Below are 21,747 nucleotides of genomic sequence, written 5' to 3'. Positions count from 1 at the left end.
GCAATAAAATCTTCTCGGTTTACAAGCTGGTCATTTTGAATAAACACTCGAGCTTTCGACAGCTGTCCCCATCTTCATAATCATCATCATCATAATCATCATCACCATAATAATCATCATTACCATCAGTTGAAATCACTGACTGCCGGGGCTGGCATGGTGTTCTACTTGTGTGGCAGTGTCTGAATCCTTTCAGAGAGGACCAGAGCAGCAAATGCATGGACGGCAAGTTGGGCACATCCTAGTGGCTCTTTCCCACTGCAGGACTGAGTGACATCATGGGGTGCGAGCAGTCGGTGCCATGTTTGAAATTGATGCTCCTACATCTCTGCAAGTGTCAAGCCTGTGTCTTTGCTTTCACTCAATATCCAAAGCCCATCTCCATGCCCTACTAAGTGTGTACCATTGGTCTCTGTTAAAATTGTTGCTGTTCATTCTAATTTTGGCAACTTCTTTAATAACAGTGTTTCAGTCCTTTTTTTTTTCCAAATTGTTTTTATGCCCATTTTCTAGGCGTTGTTACTTTATCGGATATGTCGTGAATGCTCTGCACAATGATAGACAACAGTGCAAATGGTTTGACCTATGTAAGTACTACCATAAATACTACCACATCCACAAGAAACACCACACATGCCAGGCTCTTGAAGAGCTGTGTTGTCTTTAACGAGATGTAACTTATCTCTTATCTGGGAAGCAGGTCAGAACACTGGTCTCAGTCCTTGTATCTTCAGCATGCACCCTATCTTGTTCAACAGTATAGAAAAAATTCAGCTGGCTTGGCTTCTTCTGTTGACTCACAAAGCATCTTTCATTGCTGGCACTTAAAAGCTTTAACAATTTCTCACATGCTGTAACCATTTCCTCTGAACAAGTGCTTCAAATGCTGAAATTAAGACTCTTGATGGTTGTCGTCAGAAATAATCTTTCTCCTGTGTACTAACATTTTCAGTACCACTTTCTTGTGTACAAAGGGCAAAGATTATTTCTGACAATGACCGTCTAGAGACTGAGTTTCAGCATTTAATGCACATGTTCAGAGCTGCCCAACTTGCGCAACTCCAGCCCTTTCTGGAAGCTTCCAGACACTGCCTTTACATTTATGTGAACAAAACACTGTGCTAATCTAGACAGTCAGTAATTTCAATTCCTGATTTGATGGTGGAGACAGCTGTCGAAAGCCCGAGGGTGTTTTTTTTTTTTTTAAATGGTGCAGCCTGTAAATTGAGAATATTTTATTGAAGCAAGCCAGTGTGAATGGCTTAAGAGGACACAAAAAATACCGTTCCTGGACTTCAATAAATCAATGAAATTACGACCGGAAATATTTTATTATCCATCAAAAATAGGAAATTAGACAAGATTTTGAGTAAGAAAGTGTCTTGGTCCTATTTGTCAAGTTTCATCTGGTGCTAAACCACCTCCTAAACCATCTCATAAGTAACACACTGGTTGCTGTACAGTGACAATGTGTACTAATGCTGCCCGCATCTCGTGGTCGTGCGGTAGCGTTCTCGCTTCCCACGCCCGGGTTCCCGGGTTCGATTCCCGGCGGGGTCAGGGATTTTCTCTGCCTCGTGATGGCTGGGTGTTGTGTGCTGTCCTTAGGTTAGTTAGGTTTAAGTAGTTCTAAGTTCTAGGGGACTTATGACCACAGCAGTTGAGTCCCATAGTGCTCAGAGCCATTTGAACCATTTGTACTAATGCTCCAAAGTCAATGTTTCACATGATGTCACCTTGGTCTACTGGTACTCATTCTAGTAAGTGTATTAGACTGATTTGGTTATTGTTGTCTGTGACTACGAGGATGGTAAACAGTGACTGGCATGAGGATGTATATAAAAATTGGTTTTATTAGTTGCTGCATATTTAGTTGACACTAAAGATGATTGGCTTTTGTTGCAAGTAGAAATATTAATAATTACAAGTAGTAAATCTTTGATGTTTGCCCTTGACTAGACAAGTTTTCTCATGTGAATTTTCATACTGCTTGCAGATGGAAACTTCTACTTTCGTGTTAAGTTCTACGTATCAGATCCTAGCAAGTTACAGGAGGAGTACACACGTTACCATTTCTTTCTTCAAGTTCGCCAGGACATTCTTCAGGGACGGTTACAGCTACCACCAAGCACTGCATGTCTTCTCGCCAGTTACATTGTTCAGTGTAAGTTATTGCAGTTAAGTAGTGGTTAAGTATTCAAACAGTGCATAAAATTAAATAAAAATCCCATAGTTGTAGAAAATGAAGATTGGTTCAATAGATAATTGAAACTAATTTAGTTTCTCAGCTAGTAATGAATAGCTGTATATCAACAACAACATGGTCATGTAATGTTGAAATAGTGATGATTAGCGAGCAGAAATAAATGAGCAAATAAATTTATCCACAATACATCTTACGAAGTTGATCCTAGGATTGTGCAGACAATACATAGGAATAAAAGATTGTAAGAAAGAGAGAATGTAGCAATAAGAATGGAGAATGAGTGTGTTAAACAACAGAAGAGACTAAATTTAGTTAGGCCTCTAAACCTGCCCACAAAAAATGTGTGTTGGGGAAAGAGCCTCATCTCTATAACATTGGTACTATAAATTTTTGTAGGCATCCTGATTGATAAATAGTGTATGTATTGAGTTTTTTTAAAACTTGGAAATGGATAGATATTGAAAACATATTTTAAACTGTTTTTCTTTGTGTTAATGTGGCTTTGTATAATGTACTCTCTTTACCTCAAACCATAGGAATACAAAGCAAAATGAGGACTCGGCCACAGTGGGAACTAACTTTTTTCTTCAGGCTTGGAACCACAGTACAGAGAGATATTTATGTTAAGATCTTTGTTGTAAAGTGAGCCAATTGAAAGAAATCAGTAACTGCAAACTCTCTTCATGGAAAGAAACAAAAAATTATAAATTGGCATATCAATACAATTAGAAGGCTGCTAAAGAATACAGAGCACAATGCTTTCATTGTGTATCAAGCCAGTGAAAAGGCGAATGAATTTGCATGTATAAATTTCAAGCTTTTCGTTGTACCCAAACTGCTGGAAACTTGCAAGAAGAGATTGCAGTGTAGTACTTTGTTTTGAAGATTGCTTTCAAGTACCAAGTGATCAAAAAGTCAGTATAAATTTGAAAACTGAATAAATCATGGAATAATGTAGATAGAGAGGTACAAATTGACACACATGCTTGGAATGACATGGGGTTTTATTAGAACCAAAAAAATACAAAAGTTCAAAAAATGTCTGACAGATGGCACTTCATCTGCTCAGAATAGCAATAATTTGCATAACAAAGTAAGACAAAGCACATATGATGATCTTTACAGGAAATGCTCAATATGTCCACCATCATTCCTCAACAATAGCTGTAGTCAAGGAATAATGTTGTGAACAGCACTGTAAAGCATGGTGAGGCATTGGCGTCGGATGTTATCTTTCAGCATCCCTAGAGATGTCGGTCGATCACAATACACTTGCGACTTCAGGTAACCCCAAAGCCAATAATCGCATGACTGAGGTCTGGGGAACTTGGAGGCCAATAAAACCCCATGTCATTCCAAGCATGTGTGTCATTTTTTACCTCTCTATCTACATTATTTCGTGGTTTATTAAGTTTTCAAATTTATACTGACTTTTTGATCGCCTGGCATACCACATTAGTTCATTTTATGTGATCACATATGTTTCAGGTGTAACTGAGCAAAGTGGTTAGCACACCGAACTCCCATTTGGGAGGACGATGGTTCAAATCCCTGTCCGACCATTAAGAGTTAGGTTTTCTGTGGTTTCCTAAAATTACTCCAGGCAAATGACTGGGTGATTCCTTTGCAAAGGGCATGGATGATTTCCTTCTCGATCATTTCGTAATCTTAACTGTGCTCCAATGACCTCGCTGTCGGCAGGAGTTTAAACTCAAATCTACCTTCCTGTTTTAAATATACTAAAGATTTATTATTAACAATTCATGGAAATTTCATTAAATTTTGACAAATAATTTTCTGTGAGATAGCAATTTAAATAAAACACTACATTCTAGTATCAGCTTGCCCCATCAACTTCTGCCAGTAGACTAGATGCAAGTGTTGGGTCTACCACATTAAAGGTTTATTACTTGATAAAGTATAGGCATGCTTCAATTGAAAGTAGTCTCTTACGTTACAGTGCAGTGATTGCAGAAATCGTCCTCGTGTAAGGATATATTTGCTTGTTGTTAGCATTATTAAATTTGTTGATGAGGAGAAAGAAAAGAGGAGTGAAACTGAACTACCTACACCCGAACACACAAATCCATAGTTAATTGTTTAGTATATGTACTGTTGTTCAAGGGCGATGTTCATTGTCTCCCTTCTACTTCCAAATTCGTGGTTTAATTTCAGTGTATTTGTACTGTTCAGGATTCTCAGTATATTTTCCTTGTAACTTATGTTCTTATTTCTGTTTATCTTACCCTTTTACATATTTAATGGAAAAAGCATTCTCGAAAAACTCGCATTTTACACTGTCAGTTTCCTTATTCCCTTGTCAGGGCAGTCATGTTTCTCTTAATTGATATCCTAAGGTTTCTTTCCATTGATTCCCTCCAAGAACTTTGTGTTGTTTCTCTTTTCATAAATAAGAATTGGGAGGACAGGGAACAGTCAAAAACATCTGATTGCAAAGGCGATCATTTGAATTTAAATATTCAATAACTGCAGGTAGGCATTAAATTTAATTCTAAGTTATGCTCCTACAGTATACAGCAGAAAATTGGAATAATATAAGGAAGAAAGGATAGGTCATCAAGAAATTGGTCTTAAAAATATACCAATTATAAAAAGAAATAGACTAATTTCTATTGTCTTTGGCAACTAATGAATGTTGGTAGAGAGTGAATTGAACACACGTTCTAAACTAAGTCATTACTAATGACTACAGTTGTTGAGCCATTATTCATAGAAGAGAATGTGAAAATTAAGCCCATCTCTTTACCTAAATGGTTGGAGTACTTTCAGAATCTATGGTTTCAAACATGAATCTTTTACAATCCAAATCACAGGGAACTATTAAAGAGACACCATTTCCTAATTGTGAACTGAATGATGTACTAAATGAAATAAAAATAGTGTCCCCAAAGAAGATCACCATATTTTATGGACTATAAGATGCTACAGACTAGAAGACGCACCTTAACTTTTAAATAATTTTTAAAAAATTAACATTTTTACCATTTTCATTATTTGATTACAAAGCCAGACCAAAAAAACCTTCATTTATAAAACCAAACTGACTCTTTAAAGTCCCTGAAAATTTTCATCTGAACTACTTCTTCTTCCATTTCGTATGTGAGATGGTCTTCACTGTCATTGAGAGCATTACATATGCCGCACTTCTCGAAGATCTTGCAATAGTGCCTCTCTCACTCCTGGCGATGACTTGACTATCCACCGACACATTTGTCTGATAGTAGATAGAAAGATAAAATATCTACTCACCAAGCGGCGGCAGGAAATGCACACAAAAGAAGGTTTAACTTTTACAAGCTTTCAGAGCCAGTGGCTGCTTCACCTGTCAGAAGAATTGAAGGAGAAGGAAGAAGGGAGAAGGAAAAGGAATGAAGAGGTTGAGGAAAGGGGGTACAGTTCATAAGTCACCCAGAACCACGTGTCAGGGGAGACTTACTGGACAGGATGAGGAGAGTGTCTCCAAAAATCAGTCTTTCCCTTTAGCTCTCCTACCAGAAGGAGGCAATGGCTCCGAAAGCTTGTAAAAATTAAACCTTGTGTATGTATTCTCGTGCCACCATTTGGTGAGTAGAATTTTTTGTCTAACCATTTACATTATACTGTCAATAATTAATTTTGTTTTTTGATAGTAGATTGTTTTAAAGCTGCCTTCAGTTTGATTTCATGTTGGGTTTCATCCATATGTTCCATTCGGCTCTCATATAACCTTTAAATTGTTTATTTATCGAGACATCAAGAGGTTGCAACTGTGGAGTAAGTCCTCCCAGAATAACAGCAAGCTCTGTACTTTCCTGTCTCAATTTCTCATTCACAGAATTTTTCAGATGACTACTAAACTGATCCAGCACAAGAAGAGAACTCTTCTCCAGTAAAGCACCTTTCCTTGTCACAAACACTCTGTTAATCCATAATTTCATACCACCCTTGTCCTTCCAAACCGTTGTCATGTACATGAAGAACACCACCACCTGGCAGTATTTCAGAAGGTTTTGGCATTGTTTTGTACTTGAAAATGATCATTGGTTAAGTGTAGTATAGTTAGCACAACATGAAAGGACAACAGTGTAGTGCATTGTTTTTCATATTCACTTATTATAGTTACAGTTTTATCACCTTTCACGGCAACAGTTCTGTTACTTGGTGCATCGAATGTCGGAGGAATTTTGTTCATATTCGCTATTTGTCTTAGTTAGACACTGGTTTTCTTTCGATGCTGAATAATAAAGCAATGGAAAAATAATATTTTCTCTTCATACCCTTGTGGCATTTTGTGAGATATATTAGTTCTGATTTGCATGTTAAGTCCATGACACTGCAGCACTAGGTTATGAGTGTGTATTTGAATCTTTTTATAGTAATTCTAATGCCATTTTGACAGTGGCCTCTAATCCACTTCAATATGTCATCTATATTTAAAAACAAAGATGATGTGACTTACCAAACGAAAGTGCTGGCACGTCGATAGACACACAAACAAACACAAACATACACACAAAATTCTAGCTTTCGCAACCAGCGGTTGCTTCGTCAGGAAAGAGGGAAGGAGAGGGAAAGACGAAAGGATTTGGGTTTTAAGGGAGAGGGTAAGGAGTCATTCCAATCCCGGGAGCGGAAAGACTTACCTTAGGGGGGAAAAAGACAGGTATACACTCTCGCTCGCGCGCGCGCGCGCGTGCGTGCACACACACACACACATATATATATATATATATATATATATATATATATATATATATATATATATATACAGACACAAGCAGACATATACAGAGGCATATGTCATCTTTTAGTTTTGGCATTTTGCATTCAGCCCTGTGTTTACACATTTGGTCTTCATTTTCTTCTTCTTCTTCTTCTTCTTCTTCTTCTTCTTTGGTAGTACACCAATCGCAAATGGTTTTTTCTGTTGGTGGAGGGCCGAAATGCCACTCAGCTGCTCTGTTTCCATATTCTTCTGCATATGCCATTACTTTTAATTTAAACCCAAATCATATGAATAACTTTTGGGTTTGTGACATTGGGGCAGGAGGCAAACAGTGTTAGCAAACTTATGAATCCCCGCAACTCGCGTTCATTGTATTGGTGCACTGCTGCTACCAGTTGAATCCAGTGTTGCCAGACAGAGATAGGTTTCCTGCAGCATTGAATATATGGCTATTTTTAAGACTGGTGGGAATTTTAAATCAAACACTGGACATTTTGAAATTAATTTAGAGTATAAGTACTAGTTACTGGTGTGGTGCACTAGACAAACAAAAGATTTTTCATTCACAATACTATAAAGTTAGGGTTTTTTATCTTCATGGAAACATTCATGAAATGATTCTATGAAGGTAGAAAAAAGGTACCATAACTTTACTGTATTGTGAATGAAAAATCTTTTATCTTAGTGCATCACACCAGTAACCAACACAAAAGACGACTCCAGTTGGAAAGATAGGTAAACTGTAAGAAGCCACTTGAAGGTGGGTCTGTAAAAATTTGAAACCGGTAGGAGTTGAATAAAGCAGACTTTTTTAAACTGTACTTGTGGCTGGTTGCTGAGGACACTGGGTGCTATTCTGAGATGGAGGTTGGTGTAGAAAAGGAATCTGTGGCAGGCTGCATCAAACCATTGTAAAGACTGGATTTTGTCAGTCTGTCGTCAGAAATGCATCTGCCTCTATTAGACTGATACAAAACAGTTGTCTAAGAGCTCTAATTTCAGATAGGTGAAAAGAAAAGTCTTACGGGGTAAGATGTAAACTGTATGGAGGATGATGTTCACAGTGGCTTCCTTTTGGCCAATACTAATTGAAACTGTTGGCAACAGGAGGCTGTGTACTATTTTACTGTAGATATTAAGTAAATTTTACACAGTTCAGTTAATTTACATCAAATATGGGCTAGCAGGATCTTAAAATTTATACATAACAAACTATTGCATGGTGGTGGATAGTTTAAAGTTGATAACCTTATCAACAGGAGTCGAAAGGAGATAAAATTGCATTTCTAACAAACCCGATATATTTATGATGTTGATGTTGGCCAACTGGCTGATTATTGTATTGTTCTTACAAGTTTACTTTCAGTGACCCAATAATGCTGCCTGCTTCATAGCCACCAAGAGGTGCTCAATCAAGTCACAGAAAATGTCATATAATCTCTACATACATCTATTTCATTTAGTTTATGCAGTGTGTCTACCTATAACATGGAATTAGATGTCATTCACAAGTGAGCTGAGCTTGACTAACTGTTGAACACACTCCCAGTGTATCCAATGATACCAGTGTATTCAGTGATACACTCGTGCAGTGTTCAGATGAGTCTTTGTGATACCATTACTTGTGTTGGCTCCAGACCACACTGAGGTAGTCAAAACCTGGTACTGTTGCAGGACTACCAAAATATGGTTGTCTTTAAGGTGTGCATTTGTCTAACATTTTTATGATTCCATGACAATTTTATGCACATAAAAGCAAAATTTAAATGTTGTGTACTGCTGATTGCAGTCGGACTACATTTTCTGTAGGCAACTGTCATTAGTTTTGCTTTGGCCTGGCATAATGTGAGATTTAAGTGATTAAGCTCAGATTCCAGTAAGAATCTTGTTTAATGTGACATTTAGTGTCTTATACAGGTAAGTAGGACAGTAATGACCAGAATGTAATAGAGATGATGGAAAATGGTGTACTTCCTTAATGAAAGTAAACCAATGGAAAATACAGGATGGACTGTAGTTCTGAGCATAGGGCACTACTCGTGAAATAAGAGAGGTGTTGGACAGCTGCATTACAGTTTCGGGATATTTTATTATTTCCCAGTTTTTCTGTCTGAACATCAGAAATTTCTCTTATTACATTTTCTTTTTGCCAAGTTAGATAATTTCAGTTGCTAGCTGCTACAACTACATCTTGTTCTTTTAACGAAATGTCAAGCTGCTATTCATAATTTGACCACCAAGGTGGGTTGCTTCACAGATCAACAGCTATAATGAAGGTGAGGGTATATTGTGGGTAATAAATTAATGTCGTATTCAGGCAGTCTGTATAGTTCACAGCTATTTTTCCTCTTACTGTGAAACAAAGGCTGTAGGTAGGAATTACTAACTTGCATATAAATGCTCAGTATAGAGCAGCATTAAAAAATTAATTTCCATCGTGCACATAAAATGACTCACTCCACATCATAATGATTTGTTGTGCAAAGGAACCATTTAACATGAAACTAACTAACTAACTTCGCTACTTCCTATTCTGGAGACACACTCAAGAATGATTTTATGCTTTTTGCAGCTGAGCTGGGCGACTATCAACCTGATGAACACCTTCCTGGATATCTTTCTGGGCTACAGTTGATACCTGGTCAAACAGAAGAGATGGAAAAGAAAATCACAGAGCTACATAAATTACACAAGTACGTAAATGCAAGTTTTCAGCATATTATCATCAAAGTGAACCTTTAAAAATGGAGTGTTTTAGTCTTGAGGCGCTACAGAACTTAATTTATTAGTAGAAGTGTGCTTGTGATGTTGGTGGCAGGTGCATTGCATGCTGAGGTTAACAACTCATATGATGAACAATGAGAACAGAATACGAAGAATTGTGTCAGTTGTTGCTAGCAGTTCAAAATGCCTGTTCATAATTTTCGATGGTTCATAAATAAAATTAGCTGATATTTTATTCTAGTAGGTTAGAATTTAATCCCACTGTCGCAAATTTTGGCAAAATCAGAAGTAAGACATACAAATAGGATTTTGCAATGACGAATGTACATCTTGGGCTACACTAAACATCAGTCTATTATGACAATCATATTTTCATTTTGAGTTCGTTGACTTCACCATCTTGCAAGAAAATCGTCACATTCCAATCTAACCTAGGTATGTCAGCACATCTAATTTCCTTCCATTCAAATTCGTTAGCTTCGCTGACTGGAGCAGACTGTCACATTCTAACATAATGGCTTTGAGTGTAGCTACAGCTCAGTCTGTCAGCACATCTAGTTTTTTTCCATTTGCCAAATAAATATTAAAATCAATAAAAAACTTTAAAATTCATCCTTTTAATATTTAAGAATCTTCAAAACTATTTTTTACTAAAAAGGTCATGTGAATTAATAGGATTCGAACCGCTTTAGCTGCTCTGTAACCCTTTAGTGGGAACATTACCAGTTTTGCTCCGTTAAAAGTGCATCCTCAGGTGGTCCACTGTTAATTAAAATGCAGTTTTTAAAATAAGATTTTATAAAAGGAATTTTTTTGTAAACTTTCAAAATTTTTTTGTTAAACATGCATTTTTTGAATTTTTTAATTTTACTCACATGATAGTCCTTAACCAGTTGGGAAGTTACGGTGTCCCATAGTTCATTTGTAAATAAAAAGTTTTAATCCATCATAGGTTACTGTAACCACCAGTTGGTGAATGCCAACATGAGATGACAAGACGTAATATAAAAAATAATTACAGGCATAAAAATTTATTGCTTAAGTATGTAAAAAAAAATTTTACAGTGTTTTTGGTATGTAATTTTTCTGGGTTTTACAGAAGTAAATAATAACATTTACCAAAAATACAAAAGCAATTAAGGATCATTAAGCAGAAATGAAAATGGGGTGGTTTGTTGTGCTATTGCAAGGGACTGGTAATTGGTGTTGTTATAGAAGCTCACATTGGCAAACATTTATTCAGAGTCTGACACCACAAATCATGTGATTATCTGTAATGAAAAAATATGAAAAGGAGCAAATCTTTGGCAAGCTACCAGTGCAGTATATCTGGCTGACAGTTATGGTAGACCTATGGCAAGTGCCAAAAAATGAAAGTGACATTACTAACCAAGGGTCTTTTGCAGAGATACCTTGATAAAAGCAAAAAATAATTAAACACATTCCTAAAACAGGTGTTTGTTCTTGCAGACATGGAACCAGTAGGTCATGATATTGGTTGGCCACATATACTGCAACTACTTCTTTACCATAGGTTCATTGATGTTCATATTTTGAAATTGCATGATTTGTGTTTTCAAACTTGGTATAAATTATTTGCCAATATGAGCTGCTTGTACACCGCTGCCAGTTACCGATCCATAGCTTTGGCATGACAAACTGTCGCCATTCTCACATTTGCTTAATTGTGAGTGATCCTTCAATGATTTAGTACTTTGGGTAGGTGGTACTATTTACTTTTGAAGAAATCATAAACTTCACAGACCATAAACATTGTTCAAAATTTTTTTTACGTGCTTCAGCCCTAAATTTTAATGGCTGCAATTATTTTTTATGCTAGATCTTGTGGCTGTGTGTGTCCAGTCTGACATTCACCTGCTGATGGTTAATGCCAATTTTACCATTAATGACAGCCTATAATGGATTACAATTTTCGATTTACAACAATTATGAGACATCTTATCTTCTGATTTTTTGAAGGCTATCATGTGAGTGAACGTTTTTTAAAAAAATTAAAAACTTGTTTAGGTAATGCATGTTTGACAAATATTCTTAAGAAATTTTATTAAATTATTTTCATTTTTATAAAACCTTATTTAGAAAATTAATTTTAATTAACAGTGCTTCACCTGAGGGTGTACCTGTAATGGTGCAAAACAAGTAGTGTTCCCACTATAGGACTACAAAATTGTGAAAGCAGCTTGGAGAGTCTTCTTTCACTGTGAATCCCATTAATTCATAAGAGCTTTTCTTTAGTAAAAAATTGTTTTGAATATTCTTAAATATTAACTGTGTACTTGTTTTACTTGTGACTATACTATGTACAAAATAGTATGATAAAAGTCATAATAAACGGATCAGTAAGTCATACTCTTGGTCTGAGAACAAATGTAATAGATTCATATTTTCTGCCAAAAATCATTAGATTCGGCAGTTCTCATTGGCTACCATACACTGTCACCTGATTGCTTTCAAGCAGCATCAGCAAATTTCCACCAGCACACAATGCAAGAGATGCCGACACTGCAAGTGCAGTTTACGCAATTAATCTTATGCATTGTGATTGTTGTTGTTGTTGTTGTTGTGGTCTTCAGTCCTGAGACTGGTTTGATGCAGCTCTCCATGCTACTCTATCCTGTGCAAGCTTCATCATCTCCCAGTATCTACTGCAACCTACATCCTTCTGAATCTGCTTAGTGTATTCATCTCTTGGTCTCCCTCTACGATTTTTACCCTCCACACTGCACTCCAATGCTAAATTTGTGATCCCTTGATGCCTCAAAACATGTCCTACCAACCGATCCCTTCTTCTAGTCAAGTTGTGCCACAAACTTCTGTTCTCCCCAATCCTATTCAATACCACCTCATTAGTTACGTGATCTACCCACCTTATCTTCAGCATTCTTCTGTAGCACCACATTTCGAAAGCTTCTATTCTCTTCTTGTCCAAACTAGTTATCGTCCATGTTTCACTTCCATACATGGCTACACTCCATACAAATACTTTCAGAAACGACTTCCTGACACTTAAATCTATACTCGATGTTAACAAATTCCTCTTCTTGAGAAATTCTTTCCTTGCCATTGCCAGTCTACATTTTATATCCTCTCTACTTCGACCATCATCGGTTATTTTACTCCCTAAATAGCAAAACTCCTTTACTACTTTAAGTGTCTCATTTCCTAATCTAATTCCCTCAGCATCACCCGACTTAATTTGACTACATTCCATTATCCTCGTTTTGCTTTTGTTGATGTTCATATTACTCCTTCTGAAATAGCCTCTCCAGTATCCTCTGTTCACAATCTTCTCATTGACTTCGAAATTCTGTATCATAGAATTTGCTAATCTTTATCACATGTGTCAACCGCATCTGGAAATTATGTAATTACCAGTTTTTTTCAAAACACTAGTGAAATAATTTAAAATTCAATTTCTGTTGTTTCGGACACTGTATAAAAGTAAGCACAACCAGTATAAAATGCGCGCGCATACACACACACACACACACACACACACACACACACACACACACACACACACACACAGAAAGAAAGAGAGAGAGAGAGAGAGAGAGAGAGAGAGAGAGAGAGGGAGGAAGGATTTCATGATTCGAAAATTTCAGAAATTCCATTCATTTGTTCAGTTCTGTGTTGGTAAATGCTGGTCAAATTTTTAATTCTGTAGTTGAATTAGCCAAATGCTTCAAAGCGAGGATGTCTTTGTGTATGATTTTGTTGCCCATAATTTAGTTGCATCATAGATTAATACCATTACATTTTGATAAATGTGTTAAAGAATGTTTAATCATATGTATTGTTTCTACCTATTGAGGTGTTTGCAAACAGTAGCCCCTATAAGTTCCCAATTAACCTTTCAAAACTCCACGGAAGATATGGCATCATGCGGAAAATGGTGTCTTCATAATGATATTCCTGTTTTGCAGCAGCATGATGATTCTCCTGCTTTGCAGCAACATGTGCTGTTCCATCTAAAAGTGATCATCATGAGCTGAAGCATAGAAAATATGAGAAAATGTGGAACTGTTTGATGGAGGGAAACTATTATGAAAACATATTTGTTGTGGTAGAGCTCTTTTCAGTTGAGCTGCATGCTTAAGACAGTCTTAAAGCTTTACTTTGCCACTAGCTCCTGTTCTTCAGTCCATACACCATTGGAGTTCTTCCATGACACTATGGATGTAGAATTTGCGTGAAAACCAGATAAAGCACCATAACCTTCGGGTTGTTAATGAAATTTTCTGTCTAAATTCTTCAGCATAATAGTTCGTTGGAATTACAGCTACCAGTGTGGTATCATCATTCTAATGAGAACTTCATTTTGCTGGGTTAATATTTTGATTACTCAGTAAATACATTGGACTACATACAAGAATGTGGGTCTACAGCCCTGTTTGAAATCTCTCTGTACGAGCAGTTTATTATGAGACATGCTGAAGCAATTCTGTATCCTTCCTGAAGTTTGTAAACACATAAATGTGATGTAATTTCAGTAATGGAACTGTTATTGTTTTCCTGTGATTCACTAAAAATGTTGTTTTGACAAATGGGCCATTATGATGTCATTTGAGATTAATGGCAACACATGTAAGTGCAGTAAAAGAAATTCCTGACCTAACATCTAACATAATACTTGTCTACAAGGTGACTTTAATGTCTTTCACCATGTCCTTGGCGTCTCTTTTTTTTTTTTTTTTTTTTTTTTTTTAGGGAGGTGGGGGTTGCGGAGGGGGGGGGGGGGGTTTGTATTAGTGCAAATCTCTGTATGTTTTTATCACCTTGTATATGGCATTGATGCTGAACCTCACAAATTTTTAATTGCCTTCAATGTTTTTTTGGTGAGCCTGATCTTACTTTCCACTCCCCCCCCCCCCCCCCCCCCCCCCTCTCTCTCTCTCTCTCTCTGTGTGTGTGTGTGTGTGTGTGTGTGTGTCATGGATTCTCTTTTTTCCCCATTTTAAACTTACAAGGAAGGTATCGGTATCAGGATATTTGTAACTTCGTGGCGTGTCAACACATTTCTTCCCTTTATTCCCATCATTATGATGATCACTTATACTGAGGAAAGGGAAGAAATGTGTTAATACGCCACGAAGTTACAAATATTACAGAATTAGCAATGATATTTGTATACAGGTATTAATTATGCCTACATAATTGGTGACACCGATAGAAGATTAATTTCACGGTATACAAGTATTTTCTGTGTCCTGTGAAATGAGATTTTGACATGGAGGACATGCATAAACTGTTTCACACCATTGGCAGCAAAATGCAGCAAGAGAGAGAGATTTAGAAGCTTCTTTCGACTGTACAGCAATCAATGAACTCAGTGTAATCAGTAAATCCGAACTCGAACCAAATACAATCATCCGTGTTGGGTAACCCTGCTATGCCGAAAAGCGACATCAAATATAGACATAACTAGGTTATTGGTTCCAATGTTCTCATCCACATTGTGACCACTCATGTCAGACTTACCACCCACAGACTTGTGTGGTTCTTCCTTGTCAGCCATGTTGTTTATGCCTGCACAATCTGAAATACGGTTTGTGGTTCTGGAAAGCATTTTCGCACATAACAGGCTACTGCAGACCACGAGTAATTTACTGTATTTACTCGAATCTAAGCTGCACTTTTTTTCCAATTTTTGTAATCCAAAAAACCGCCTGCGGCTTAGAATCGAATGCAAAGTAAGCAAAAGTTCTGAAAAATGTTGGTAGGTGCCGCCACAACTAACTTCTGCCGTCGAATATATGTAGCGTTACACAGGCATGCTTTGCAGGCACAAAGATAAATACTGGCGCCAAAACCTCTGCGTCAGTAAAAAAAATTTTTAAAAAAGGTGGAAGACGAGCTTTTTTTCTCTGCCCCGAGCTTCGACCACTGCATTTTCATACATTATCCAACAAAGTAAATACAAATTCCGTATTGTTCATCTTCGAATGTAGCAGCATTTCAATGTACTACGAAAATCCGACTGGCAAGACTGTTTGGGATGTTCGTCAATATGGCCAACTCTACATTCTGAATTTTTTCCTACCTGTGAGAAGAGATGGTTGCTAATAGGAACTTTTATGAACTGTGAATCACACGCAGTATTCTCTTCACCATAAGAATAATACGAATATAAACATTTTGCCATGTATTCTTTCGTGTTTGCTGCTATCTCATTTAAATCCTGTCTGCCTAATAAACTACAAAACTATATTATTATATTCGTATTATTCTTATGCCTAATAGTGATACAGTCAGAATTGAAGCACGGCAATTGACTAGATTTTTAAATCTAAGATGACTCTAATTTCTGTGCAGAAGATAATACACTAAAGAGGCGTCTGCAAAGATTTTCAACGGAGAAAAATTTTCGCTTAACTCTCGTTCAGAACATCTTCTATCATACACAGCCTATTACTTGTTGATCATTATCAAAGAAAGCAGCAGTGTAAGTAACAACAAATAAGTCTCTTGCCATTGTTTCGCTAATGAGACGATTCCTCTCTTTTTTTAAAAAAAAAAATTGTAAGCGGCGGTAGCGCGCACAAAAGCAAGCCATGCCACGAGCGGCGACAGGCTGTAAACACTCATTATCAGAATGCGACAAACAATGCATGACACAGTACAGAAATGCATTTTCGGCTTAGAGTGACGTAAACATCTATAACACAGAGAACGGCACTTGTCAGATCAAAGAAAAATAAGCAATCAATGTAAACCAGACGAAGCACGTGAAAAAGGAAGGGTACCCATATAAATACGGACGGAGCGTCTGACGCATAGCAGTGGCTACCTGGTAAAGCTTAACTGCTAAGCTTAAGACTCGAACCAAACTACTGTATGGACCAACTTTGTTTCGATTTGGAGGTGTGGCCTAAAACTTATCCCTCCGCTTGAATTTCGAGTCTCAAATTTCAGGTGCGGCTTAGATTCGGGAAAATTTTTCCCTTGATTTTGAGTCTCATTTTTCAGGTGCGGCTTAGATTCGAGTGCGGCTTAGATTCAAGTAAATATGGTACACAGCAACTTGGACCAGTGAGTGACCACTTTAGCTTTGGACATTATTTTGCACCCACTCAACAATGAGTCTACCATACTCTCAGAGAACGTATTTAGTGGCTCATTACACTAAACTCCCTGACTAAAAGCTTAAAAACATGCTGTACCATGAAAAATGTGATGGCAAAATCCCATTGGAATTTTGAAGACATTTACCTGCTATGGTTGACAGTAGTGTGGTTTCTGATGACTTGTTGTTACATGTCTGGCACCAGCAGCTGCCTCCACAGATACAGCTAGCTTCGATTGTGCATGGAGGACAATGTTTGCATAAGTTATTGCAAGTTGTCGATAGGCTGTGTGCAGTGCTAGATTCCACTGCTATGGTGACTGCGGTTCAGTGGCAGCTGCCAATGTTTCAGCTAAACACAGCTCACAAACACCGTGCTCACCCAAAGACATGACTGCTCAGTGCACTGTCGCCTTGTACCAACACTCGGTGAGATTATCCAAAGAAATCAGAAGTCTGTGTGTCATGGGTGAGATGATGACCAAGCATTTTCAGGTGTTGCAGCTGCTGACTGGCCCTAATAAAAGGTCACATTCACGATGTTCAAGATTGCAGCAAGTACTGAGCTAACTTGACTAACATCTTCTGGTATCATAGATGTTTTATATCCCAAGCTGCGAAGTGCACAAAGCCATGCCGTTACTCAAATACTGAGACCAGTTTGGATTAGGTGTGACAGATTGCCACACCTACAAACAGCACCACCAGGGAAAGGAGTGTACTCCCACAACTGGTTACTGACAGCAGGACAGTGGCAAATAAACCATTTATAACAGTATAGCACCTGGTCATATAACTCGACCATTACTACCTCTGGCATTTGTTGCAAACACATGGGTCATTCCATGTCAAATCAACCAATTGTACTGCACGATTTGAACCATGACCCCATAGATTTGGATGAATTTTTTTTTTTTTCAGGTAATGTACCCACTAACACTAGTTTAAATTTGAGATTTCAAAATTTTCTAATCTTTGGCTTTTGAGTTTAAAAATAAAAAAATCTCTGTTTTTGATCAATCAATGATTGTTTTAAAATGCTGTAGCTCAAATACTATACAACCTAGAGAGCTCAAAATTGCACCATTGTTTTCCTCTAAAAATTCCCTTCAATTTGATATGTAACATGACTGCTACCCAAATCTGAGAATTTTAAACTATTCCAAAAAAAACATGTTCTGAAATTTCCAAAATATGTACCCTTGGATTTCTTTATAAAAATTATATGTGTTGTCCAGTCTGACTACATGCATGCAAAATTTCAAGATGGGATCTCAATGGGTTCTTGTATAAAATAATATTTTACTTCCACAATACACCCTAGTGAGGTGAAAAATAGACCATTTCTAACAAATATATATAAGCTGTGCAGTTTGCAGTGCCACCTCACCAAAAGTTATCATCCTGTCAGCGGTGGGATGGTTGAAGATGGTATGGAACTTTAAAGGGCACTCACAAGTGTCATCAAGAGAACTGGATGGAAGCACTACCTCTGGTCCTTTCAGGACTACAGATGGCTTATAAATCTGACATGTGATTCATTGTTGGCTGAAATGGTTTGTGGGAAGCCACTGAGGATTCTGGCTGACTACCTCACACCTGCACCATTGCCAGATCAGGTGGAACTACCACCATTGATACAGCAAATTTAGAAACATGTCACAAAGCACCAATAGCCACATGCTTTGCACCTTGATGAACATGCAGTTTTTTCATGCAGAGCATTGGTGGACTGCTCCTGTGTCGTGCTCTACACGGATTTAGTTTGGGCCCCTTGTCACCCCTGATACGCTGGACCTTTCCAAGTGTTGCAATATGGAAACAATGTGTTACACGCCTTGCAAAATGCTAAATGCAGCAAGGTGTCAATTGAGGGAGTGAACCACTATGCTGTCACCACCTTTGGATAGCATATGACAACCATGGTTACACAATGCCTCTACACATCCATGCAGGTCTCAACTACAAGCTCTACATCCAATTGCTCAGTATGGGTTGTGCTCGGGACCATAACTATGGCTTCTCTGGTGCTGCAACCAATTATCCACAAAAGAGCCGGATGTCAAGTTAGGTTCATGTATGCTTATATTCCCAAGTACCCCACACTTAAGGGGGAGGAGGGCTGTGCGTGAAGAAACAATGCATCAATTGAATTTGATATATTTTATGTGAAAGTGTTGATGGTTCATACTCAGATTTGTTGTTTGCTGGTTGGTACTTTGTTTTCCTTCCCTCAAAAAAAGTGATTATCATTATACGCAAAATAAGTGTTGATGTTTGTATAAGAGGTTTACTTTCGCCTAAAAGTTCATCAGAGTCTCTTATACTTACTATTACTGTCATTATTTCTCAGTGTTTTACAATTTTTTAAAGCCAGTCTTGTTTTTAGTGCTATGTTTTTATCACAATTTTTATAATGCTTACTGTGTTTCTCCACAAGGCGCCAGTCACCAGCCGATGCTGAATTCAACTTCCTTGAACATGCAAAGAGGATGGATATGTATGGTGTGGACTTGCATCGTGCTAGAGTAAGTATAATATTGAAGACATCGAATTCACTTTCATTTTCTTGAGGAAATGTACTGTCATGTTCTACTGTGATGCAGATACAGCAGTCAGTGAAAGAAAGAAAGAAAACCAGATTTCTTTTGGTTGGTGGGAGCTGTCTGTAGCAATTGATGAAGCTGTCACTATTTGATTCCACTTTCTAAGGCCAGTTTTTTATTCCCTGTAGTGATTCTCTCAAATGGTGAAATACCATATTGCTCCTGTAATGAAAGCATTAAGATCTTTGGGATTCTGTACTACTGAACTGGCCAGAATATACAGGCTTGATATTTTTCATAAGGAACGTGCAGTTAGGACATAATTATTTTGTTTTTTGATACTGAGTGAGGTAGGACATTGGTTAGCATGTTGGAGTAGCATTCAGGAAAAGCTGGGTTAAAAACTCTGCCTGAGCATCACTGTGAGCTTGTGTGTGGTGTTTTGTGTTGAATCAGTTGAAATGTCAGGATAGTTCCACTGAAAAGAAAGGATCTTATTTCCTTCCTTATTCTTGCTATCTCAGACGTGTGCTCAGTCCTGAATTATCATCAACATTCCTTGACAATGGTTGGATGGTTTTCAACTGAAACTGATGAATTCATAGGGGAAACTTAAAAATACATTTATATAAAATTGAGTTTTTTTTCCCAAGTCTGTTAGAGAATTGGCTGAGCAACTGGATGGAAAATTGGTGTTCCTTCACACTAACAGTCGTACTAGCAGAGAATGTTTAACGTGCACAATCAGGCATTATTTTTGTATCATATCAGTGTCATTTGGTGGCTCACAAAAAGCTTGGGTTTAGTGCCAGTTCCGTTGTGCAGGTGTAAAAGATGGAATATGTAAAAATGTTTGCAATAATCAAGAACATTTAAAGCTGCTGACTTATTTACCTCTTGGATTTCCTAAAATTGAATGAAGAGTAGTTGGTTGACATTTCTCATATGTCATTAATGTACCTGTATGTTCCAAGAGTCTTGAAGACAGATGGTGTGTGTCATTTTTCAGAACACTTGTTAAGATTTGCACATGATTGCATACATTTTTCACTAATACACATGTGGAGTAGATTTCTTAAATACAAATTATATATAAATGTCTGTTCTTTAATCCTCAGGGGTTTGGGAAAAAAGTGATTTTTTTTAAACTCGTGACTGCTCATATCATGAAAGTTGTAGACTGATGGCCAGGAGGATGTTGGATTTTCTTGTATCTCGGAGAGATTAGGGTGTAGTTCCATTTTAACGTGTTTTTAAACAAAGCATGTGTTCCAAGAAGTTTTTGTGTCATGTTTTGTTTGAAAACTTACGTACTATGAAACTTCAGTTAAAGTTTAGAGACCTTGCAGATGTCATTGTCATCTGGTTTAGGCAGGAGTCAGATAATTTCAGGAATTTATCGCGCATTACATCGAGGTGGTTGTTGTTGTTGGTGGTGGTGGTACTTATTTATTTTTTGTTTACGATGCCCAAGTCTGTCTCTTGTGAAGTATTTTCAAAATATTTTGTGCTATTACTGTTAATTGTCCTTGCTCGTTTGATTAAACTTTGATATTTTACTAATTGTGTACCATAATGATATACATCAATAAATGATCTTTTCTAATATAGATTTAGCACACTCTCAGGTTCATCTGTGAAGAAGTTACATATTTGTTTTTGTGTGTAATAGTGTTTCGAATAAGAAATATATTAGATGTATTAATAAATCTGCTTTTATATCCTGTCTCTGACTGCTTTTTGATGGTGTACACAGGATTCAACAAATAAAGATATACAGCTTGGAGTCACATCTTTAGGACTTGTAGTGTTCCACAATGGAATAAGAATTAACATTTTTTCATGGTCCAAGATAGTTAAGATATCTTTCAAACGGAAGCAATTCTTCATCCAACTTCGAAGGGAGCCAGTAAGTCATTTGTAATTTTTAAAAAAAGTAGTGCCTTTATATAAACACGGGAAATTTGTTTCTATTAGTTAATAATTAGTGAAATAGTATCGTAAAGAAAAAGGCATATTTTACTATTTAATGTCATCTTTGTTACAGTCTGAGGATTATGATACCCTGTTGGGTTTCAATATGACAACGTACCGATCATCAAAAAATTTATGGAAATCGTGTGTTGAGTATCACACATTCTTTAGGCTGCATTCACCACAGACTCGAACCAGAAGGTTTCACCTATCTCTTGGCTCTAAATTCACATATTCTGGCCGCACAGAATTCCAGACAATAGAAGAAGGAAGACACAGAGCCAGGCTTGAAAGACATTTTATCAGGTGCAGTAATAACATGTTTTATGCTTTTTGTTGTGATTTTAAATGTTCACATAGAGCCATTTCTGTATGAAAGTGAGAGAGTTTTTGCTGGTTTTATTGTTGCAGTTGTTTTATGATAGCTGTTTGTTTTAATAGTGTTGTCACTTAAAAAGAAAAAGATAGGTGTGTGTGACTAAAG

General features: G+C 37.1%; 1 protein-coding gene across 4 annotated transcripts in view; it reads left to right on the top strand.

Annotated features, from left to right (window-relative positions):
* Positions 1-21,747, top strand: part of LOC126175633 (tyrosine-protein phosphatase non-receptor type 4) — a 171,935-nt gene that overhangs the window by 61,375 nt on the left and 88,813 nt on the right. For all 4 annotated transcript variants that reach the window (XM_049922520.1, XM_049922522.1, XM_049922521.1 and 1 more), the window contains 5 exons: positions 1,997-2,164; positions 9,505-9,625; positions 19,184-19,271; positions 21,046-21,198; positions 21,337-21,569. In XM_049922520.1, coding sequence (XP_049778477.1) covers positions 1,997-2,164; positions 9,505-9,625; positions 19,184-19,271; positions 21,046-21,198; positions 21,337-21,569 — 763 coding nt within the window. The remainder of the gene's footprint in view (positions 1-1,996; positions 2,165-9,504; positions 9,626-19,183; positions 19,272-21,045; positions 21,199-21,336; positions 21,570-21,747) is intronic.

This window comes from Schistocerca cancellata, chromosome 3 (genome assembly GCF_023864275.1).
Source record: "Schistocerca cancellata isolate TAMUIC-IGC-003103 chromosome 3, iqSchCanc2.1, whole genome shotgun sequence".
In the NCBI taxonomy this organism is placed as follows: domain Eukaryota; kingdom Metazoa; phylum Arthropoda; class Insecta; order Orthoptera; family Acrididae; genus Schistocerca; species Schistocerca cancellata.
This window is presented reverse-complemented; position numbering and strand designations above follow the sequence as displayed.